The 9,069-nt window shown below is 31.9% G+C and overlaps 1 protein-coding gene across 2 annotated transcripts; it reads left to right on the top strand.

The window, feature by feature from the left end:
• On the top strand, positions 1 to 5,340 carry LOC123219778 (protein LURP-one-related 11-like). 2 transcript variants are annotated; one of them, XM_044641762.1, is made up of 3 exons: positions 1 to 51; positions 4,426 to 4,764; positions 4,874 to 5,340. In XM_044641762.1, the coding sequence occupies exons 1-3, from the start codon at positions 37 to 39 to the stop codon at positions 5,240 to 5,242; spliced, it is 723 nt and encodes a 240-aa protein (XP_044497697.1). In that variant the 5' UTR covers positions 1 to 36; the 3' UTR covers positions 5,243 to 5,340. The 2 variants fall into 2 exon arrangements, with proteins under 2 accessions (XP_044497697.1, XP_044497698.1); XM_044641763.1 differs by having other exon boundaries at positions 7 to 51; positions 4,505 to 4,764.
• Positions 5,341 to 9,069: the final 3,729 nt, after the last annotated feature.

Below are 9,069 nucleotides of genomic sequence, written 5' to 3'. Positions count from 1 at the left end.
AGGTAATGATAGTGGTTGTGGTGCAGTCGATGGTCAATGAATGTAAAGAAGGTATGCATGCATAGTTGTCTTTTCATATTTATGTACTACGATTTACTACATACAATATTTTGGTTTTTAGTTTGATTGGTTTGACATCTTTTGTATGTTTGTGCATGATTATTATTATAAGGGTATTTGGTAATTTTAGTTTTTGTTGTGTATGTATGAAGTTATTTTAAGTGATTTCATATTTAAATAGTCATAAGATGTGACACTTTCCTCTAGAGGGTAGTAGTTTTAGAAAGAGTGTTACAAGTCATTTTGCTTATTATAGTCAGATAAACGACTATCGTTAAAAAATGCAAATCTAATCATTGGTTGTAGTAACTAGGGTTGCATAACCTATTATGGCTAATTATAGGTTCAACACTTGGGAGTGTTAGGTAGTTATTATTTTCTTCACAAGAGGCAAACTATTTTAGGATAGTACCCACAAATTGCCATTCTAGTTCTTAATTTTGACAACTAAGGTTTTCTTGCCTTTCAAGGCTAGTTAGAGCATCAACACTTAATAGCGTTAAACACTATTGCTTTAAGAAGCAGTTACAACTCCATTGCATTTCATGTGTTGGATAAGACTCTAATAACTATGTTAAAGAGCATCATGTTGTCGTATCTGCTAGAGGAGCCTTTTGTGGAAGGCAATAAGTTTGGAGTGTTATAACCATTAGAAAAGACTTTGTTACCCTTTTTTGAAGGCATTTAGTTTTTGTTCTTACTGACCAAAATGGGTGACAGTTATTTAAAAAGTTGGTCTTCTTTTTGCAACTAACCATTTAAAGGGATCATGCTCCTTGATCTTGTTAATGGTAGCATATTTGAATGGTCTTTGGGGCATGAGTTAATGGCTTCATGTTGAAAGTAGTCACCGTTATGATATGACATATTTGCTTGCAGTGAGGCACTTGCCACACATTAATAATGATTGATGTTGATGAGGTATGAGCTATGTGAAAGATTGGGTGAAGAGAATAGATGTAAATCAAACATACATGTTAAGAGAGAAAGAATCAAAGCATGTATTTACAAAAGAGAGGAAGAATAAAGATTTTATCTACTCTTTTGCCTCTTATATGGATATAGGATCATTGAATGAGTCTCCTACTTGTAAGACCTCCAAAGAAAGTCCATTACCAAGCCAAAAGACAACCCTTGTTGTGAGGTAGAGAGAGTGGAGAGGGTTTTGCAATTTTAGTGAAAAGAATTTTGAGTTTAAAATGGGTTAACTCATTTTGAATGAACTAACTTCATTCTTTTATAATAATGGTTAGTTGTAGTTTTCTAAAATTCTATTTTTGGCCTACCGAAATTTGATTTAAAGATTTTCCATGCATGCATAAATTTTAGCCACATTAATTCTATCTCACTAACACCTTAACTCTCATAAGTTGGTCTATTAATGTGACCATTTAAGTTCACCGTGGTATAGCCGTGAGTTTCTTTTTGGATGATTTGAAAATGTATTCGAAAACTCAATGATTATGATAAACATTTAGCAATGTGTCATAACCCTTAAATAACAATGAAGAAATACTCCATCGAACCTAAAATCTCTAATTATATATTTAATGTAGGTAATATCTTTTTATTGTCTAATTTAAATCGATTTCAGACTCATAGATTGTCAAAGTCCTAATTTTGATTCTATATAAAATATCGATTCAAATATTCAGAACATATCATAACGAACATCTTTATCATTACTTACATTATACTTTAGCCAAAGATTCGATTTTCAATATTTATTGAAAAACCAATACTTTCACATATTCAGGTCGAATCAACGGATATTCAAAATCCAATATTTTTCAGGTTAATGGATCTCATATTGACCATCATTCATTTCCACATACAAATAACACATGACTATGATGGTTTGTCTTATAAGATGTGGTTAATCCCATTTAATGAATCACATGTATTCGTATTAGATCTGACCATGATATCTTAGGTCAAAAGATTATTGAAAAACCAATACTTTCACATATTCAGGTCGAATCAACGTATATTCAAAATCCAATATTTTCCAAGTCAACGGATCTCATATTGACCATCATTCATTTCTACATACAAATAACACATGACTATGATGGTTTGTCTTATAAGATGTGATTAATCTCATTTAATGAATCACATGTATCCGTATTAGATCTGACCATGAGGTCAAAAGATTATTTCGTATACTAGTACGATCTTACAATAAGTTATTGAGTATGATTTAATGACCATATAATTTATCATTATTGGTTATGTTCGAAAAACGGTTCTCTAATTGTTAATTCATATTAATACTCTAATGACATGACTATCATCATTACCTGTAGTAATGTCATCTCATGATATTCAACAAAAATATTCAGTATGCCTACTATGTGATATAATTATCCAAGTTATATCACGTTCATAGGAAATAATTCGATGATTCAATTTGTATTAAGTGAGTCATCCGAACAGTTCATATACATACTTTATATTATCACAAAATAAAGGAAATAACTTATTCATACGAACAAAAAAAATTACTTCTTTATTAATAAATTATTTAAAAGATTATATACAAAATGAAATACTTTGAAACTGACAACATAAATGGTTCCTAGGACATATACTAACACTATGGTCTACACATTGTTGATTAATTATTATGCCGTGAGTTTGGCTTTGCATGCCACATAATGATATCATTGAGACATGAGTTATCTATTTGATGTGATTTAATTTCTACATGTTAGAGAATAGTGTGCTCAAAGAATGAACAATCTACTTAGGGTATGTAGACCTCTTTAATCCAAAAATCATATGCACACCATACATTGACACTAGTGCAACATAAGTAACCTACTTTTGGTGAGTTAAACTTAACACCTCGAGAGTTATCTATACACTAAGTTTTAAGGTTTATAATGTGAATCAGTTATACATTGTATCAACATATTTTAGGAGGTATGCCTATTTGAATTCTTCCTTGATGCCTTTTTGTCTTGAAAAGAATACTCCGTTTAAGATTGATAGAATTCAAATCTCTTGTTTTTTCTTCTACAAGGTATTGGAAGAATGATATGCCGAAGATTAATTATGTGTGAGTGTTTTAGTAAGGTTGTCCTTCTAGTACCATATTATATTGATTTTTTTTGGGGGTTCACTTATTAGAAATACACAACATAGAACTTTGCACAAGATAGGGTATGATAATGACATTTAAATTATAGGATCGTTATACCATCCATTATATAATTGTCTATGAGAATAAGATAACTAAAACACAAAAGAGATTTTAACGTGGATCGAGTCATTACTTGGGAGTTATATTTATAATTATATTATTTATCTATGAAAAACGTTTCACAAAGTATTAATACTAAAAAAATGTTTTGAGAATAACTCAACTCTTTAGAGATTTCTAGTTAAGGTTTTGTATCTTTTTCAAGGATTCTTCGTTGCCTCTCTCTCTCTCTCTCTTTTTTTTTTTTTAATTTCTTCTCTGCCCCCTCCCCTACCTATGTGTAATCATTTATTTGTATAGGATAAAGAAATAGTCACAGTCTTATCTGTTCACATAGGTGTAAATGACAGTGTTGGATTTTGGAGCTTATTTCGACTTAAGTTGAGTCGATACATTCTTCCCAGCCCCTAACCAAGTGATTTTTTATCATTTATACATTCATATATGGATCATATTCCTATACGGACTGTTTATTTATCACACCTTCGACATAAAATTGTGTCAAGAATTTGCACCATGTGTCTAAATAATTTTGTTCGGATAATACCATTTCTAATCATCCTAAGTCGCTTATATATTAGATCCATGATTCAGCTAATTCAGCACATAATTTCATGATCTGACAATAGAAAAATAAAAAAAAAGGCGAATACAAGATCATAGATCCCAATCCATCGAGAAGGTCTAAAATTAATGACATAAATCAGAGACTTTTGTTACCCATTCATGAGTGGGTTGCCTCTGTCTTACGGAGGATTCCAATGCTAAAGTGATAAGCTTCAGTTAAATTAATAAATCAAGTTGCAATTTTTTCATATTAAAACTAAGAACAAGTCAACAAATTTACCAAAATTTTAATTTGTGTGCTAATCAAGAGGGATTAGTATTATAACTCACATAACACCAAATCCTTTATTTAAGTTTATTTGCCCACTTGCCCAAAACGCATTTTATTTAAGTTTATCTCAATTATATCGTATTATATTTTTCTCTCCATCTTTGCATTTTTTTCAACAAGGTAAATTTATTTTTATAGTCTCAATTAACCTGGAAAAGACAATTTTAACATTTTAATATTAGTCAGACCCTGGCTCACAGAATTGTGAATTTTAAACAATAAAAATGCATCATATATACTTACTAGAACGAACTATTGTCAGTATGCCATACATTTGGAGCTCTTAGAAGTTCTAACTCTAATTAAGGTTTGCTCCATGGCGAATTCAACGTCCCTAAAAGCATCAAAGGTTTATCCTGGCCAAGGCCCACTTGCTCCTTCTGCTTCGTCTTCTTCTTCTTCAGTTCCATGCTACTTCACATCAAAACAAGAAACTTTTACGGTCTGGATGAAATCTCTGGTGCTGAACGGTAAAGGTTGCACTGTATTCGACTCCGAGGGCCATATCAGGTACCGCGTTGATAACTACAACTCCAACTCCAGCAACGAAGTTTATCTTATGGACTTCGATGGCAGAGTTCTATTCACTATTATCAAAAAGGTAATCACTAAAATACCAGAATTATACGATAATCACATATACTGATAAAGAATAAGCTCAATACTGGTACAGTATACTGTAACTGTTTGTGGTAACCATGTTGATGCAGAAGTACAGATTGTTGGGATTGAGCTGGGAAGGTTACAGAAGTTGTGATAATAAGGAGATTGAGATGAAAAAGCCCGGATTTCAAGTGAGAAAAGCCTTGAAGATTTTGAGGAGGCGGGAGTGTAAAGCTGTATTAGGGCTGGATAATGATGAACCTTATGAATACAAGATAAAGAACAACTGGACAGACAAGATGAGTGTTGGATGGAAGATCGTAGACATGCTTGGAGAAGTAGTTGCAGAAGTGAAAAAGAAGGAAACAAAAAGTGGAGTTGCTCTAGGAGATGATGTGTTTACAGTGGTGGTCAAACCTTGTGTTGACCACTCTATTATCATGGGGCTTCTTGTTGTCTACAGTCTCATCATGTAAATCAAAGCTTATTATTGCATGTAAATTTTCTTGGATTGAGCGAGATTTTGATGAATTGGAAAGTATTGATGTGAATTATTCTAAAGCATGGAAGGCAATTTTACGGAGTAATATTTTGTATATTTATTTTTTAGTACATAATTTATATATATTGATAATATATTATCATATAATTGAATATTGTCTTATCTTTAATTCAAAATTACTCAATCATATAGTGACACATCATTTATATACATGAATTATATGTTAAAAATCGATACATATAATTTTATTGTTTTCTCAATATGCAATAAACAATGCCCTACGGTAACAAGTTGTTATCCTATGAATTATTGTAAATAAGATGTGCTTTTCAAAAGTGTTGTTATAATACTATTATCATCATTATCAATATTTTTAAAATGATTTAAAGTTATATCATATATAATAAAAGTTTGATATATATTGACTTTATGAGGGCCGACAATCTTCATTTAGACTAATTGATAAGTGGATTAGTAACATCAGCTGATGCTTAAGCTTGTCTTAATTGATTATTTATAATCTAGAGTTTCTTAATTCTTCAAAATTTTGTTTAGACGTACTAGGTTAAGTTTTTGAATTCATATTCCCGTTCTTCTCGTGGGCTTTTCATTATAAATATTTATGTATTTTTAAATATCTTTTAATAATATTTAATGAAAACCGACCCTCCTTATAATAAACCCTATGAAATAATGAATAGTTTAAAAAAACTCTCAAATCCTATTAAACTAAACTGTACACATCTCTACTAGCTTTAGTAAAAGGCCAAAAGACTATTTCCCACCCAAACTATGTTAAATTCTCAAAGTTTCTCCCGTTAACTTTAAAAATACTATTTACCCACTTATAACCGGTTAAGTTTAATGAAATCCTAACTTCTGAAAATTTAATCTTATTTCCCATCTAAAAGTTTAAAAACTAATATTTTATTCCCTAAGCCAAGTTTGAAAAGATCGCATTCCCCCCTAGGGTTTAGTTTCAAAACCCGTTCACTTTCTCCGGTGTCATCACCAGCTGTCTCTCCCTCCCAACGGTTTTTCTTCCACTGATGGCCCGTCTTAACTCCATCCCAACCCATCCGACACCGACAAACATCATCTGGAAAGAAAAATCATCTTTCTAGATGATGAAGATGAGATCGATCAATCTCGTCTTCATCGTCTAGGAAGATGATCGTCTTTCTAGAGGACGACGAGTCGTCTCATCTTCGTCTGGGAAAACGATGACGATCGCCTTCCCAGATGAGAAAGACGATTTCTCTTTCTAGACAATGTCTCTCGGCGTCGGATGGGTTGAGGTGGAGTTGAGGCGGGCCATCGGTGGAAGAGAAACTGTCGGGAGAGAGAGACGGTCGGTGATGGCGCTAGAAAAAATGAACAGGTTTGGAAACTAAACCCGAGGGGGGAAATGTGATCTTTTCAAACTTGACTTAAGGGAGAAAAGTTAGTTTTTTAAATTTACGGGGGGAAATAGAATCATATTTAAGTTTATTTTTAATATTAAATATAAAATAACGATTTTACCTTTACTGTCGTTAATTTTAACTACTCATGGATAAATATTTGAGATTATCAAAGTTAACAGAGAAAACTTTGAAAATTCGGCATCGTTTGGGTGGGAAATAGTCCTTTGGCCTTAGTAAAACCATAAGGCAAATCTTGGGATAACGTTATCGAGGTCCCACTGTAATGAACCACTTCTTTGGGTAACACTTATACCCGTTCTACGTTAGCTAGTTGCTATGTATAATTATACTCAAATATTGACTTCTGGGAGGACTTTTGATTGCACAGCAATGACAATGCATGTATGAATTTAATTAAACATAAGCACGGAATTGTACAATATACAAATACAATTCTATATCAGGATGATAAAATAGATCATTGACCATTAATTCTTATCAAACCATGACATAATTTGAAAGAATAATCTAACTATGCTGAGTAATGCTATGTGCACTTATAATAACTACTAATTTAAGTATCAACGATGATGTATCATAATATGATTAATTGTTATTTTATTCTTAATTCAAAATTATTTAATCATATATAACATATTACTATTAGTATCCAAATTAACATTTATTATAAGTACACATAGTTTTAATAAATAATGCAGCACAAACCATACCAAACATCCAAGAACTATATGAACCTTGACAAATATAGTAAAACAAATCCACATATCCATGTTTGCATAAATACATATATGCCTACATAGTTAAAAAGTTTAATAAAAGAAAGAAAGAAAGAAAGTACTTGTTTTTTCTTGAAAGTGAGATGCTAAATGCGCCAACATATATTCTTGAGTTGAGTTTGAAACTCCACTCAAGTGTGTTGTGCATGGCAACAACCTTCAGTCAAATATATGAAGATCAATCTTATTCGCTTTGGTAACCACCTCATCTATAAAATACTAGATTGGGTTAAAATTTTGGCACGTTTTCTCAAAATTTATGCCACCAGCTTGTGTTCATGAGATTCTAACGTTGTCTCTAATATAAAAGTGACTAAATGAATCTATTTGCTTTTGAACAAATAGCAAAACATCTTATAATAAAAGTGATTGCAAAAGTTACTTTCAAATCGTGTTTAAAAATGGCTTGCATATGCAAAACAGTCAACAAGAAAGTTGTCACACCTTAGATGATCAAAGGCAAGTGGTGTGTCGAGTTGACACATTAGACTTGACAAAAGGCCTAAGAGTGTCATGGTTGGGCATGCCTAAACAATGTATGGAGAATGTTGCGAGTTGAGGCAACCGAGGATCCAAAGAATGACAGAAGTTGTTTGGGATGTTATTTGATATGTTTGGCAGTGGGCAAAGCCTAACAAAGACATGTGGGTGTTAATTGAGCAAGTATGCAAGAAACCGCATACGTTTACCAAGGGTGCAAGACAATGTGCTAAAACTAAAAATTGAGTCTGCAGTGACTGAGTGTTGTAAGTTGTATTCATTTTTTCTTGATGCAATAAAAGTGTTTAAATTGTTCCTTATACATTGCTTTTATTATTTATTTGATGGGTTTTACATTAATATTGAGAAAAATGGTGCGTTTTTAAGTTTACTGAAAAATCAGTTTGTTCTATATAGTGACATTTGATAGGTTGCGAGAATTGTTGAACCAAGTGTAGGACCTGGCTATATTATGTAAGATAAAATTTTCTTACCCCCATGACAAAAGCCTTGGTAAGTTGCTTGTGTTGTTGATAGAAGATTCTTTCATTCAAATTAGTCAATTGATTTACATAGTAGATTTGTTAAAAGGATTTTAGGGTTAATTTGATATTTGCAAGGATTTTGCATTCATCAACTTCGCTCAAATTGAATATTGTTTTGAAAATTTAGGAATTTAAGCAAACAATTGGGTTGGTTTTACTGCACTGAGTTAGATAACTTGATTTCGATTTGATCTAGTATAAAAAGGTGTATTAATTCAAATTAGTAAAATTATTTATATGTATTATATCATACTATATACTCACTAATATATATCAAATTTTGATTCACCATAAGATATATATCATTTTTCACTTGTTTTGCATAATAGTGTATGATCCGTATTGCATATTATTTAACACTAATAATCATAGTTGAAAAAGGCGAAGGGTCTTGAAGTTTTGGGCTGGGCTATTCCTGGCGTGTATCAATATTATAGTAGGAATTCCCGGCCCGCGGATTTATTCAAGGTCTAGTCGAATAACATCCGCCATACTGCGGCGTCGTTTTGTACATAAATACTATTCATTACCCAACCTTTAAATTCGTAAATTAAACGAAGTCTGAACCGGACA

Source organism: Mangifera indica, chromosome 6 (genome assembly GCF_011075055.1).
Source record: "Mangifera indica cultivar Alphonso chromosome 6, CATAS_Mindica_2.1, whole genome shotgun sequence".
In the NCBI taxonomy this organism is placed as follows: Eukaryota; Viridiplantae; Streptophyta; class Magnoliopsida; order Sapindales; family Anacardiaceae; genus Mangifera; species Mangifera indica.
This window is presented reverse-complemented; position numbering and strand designations above follow the sequence as displayed.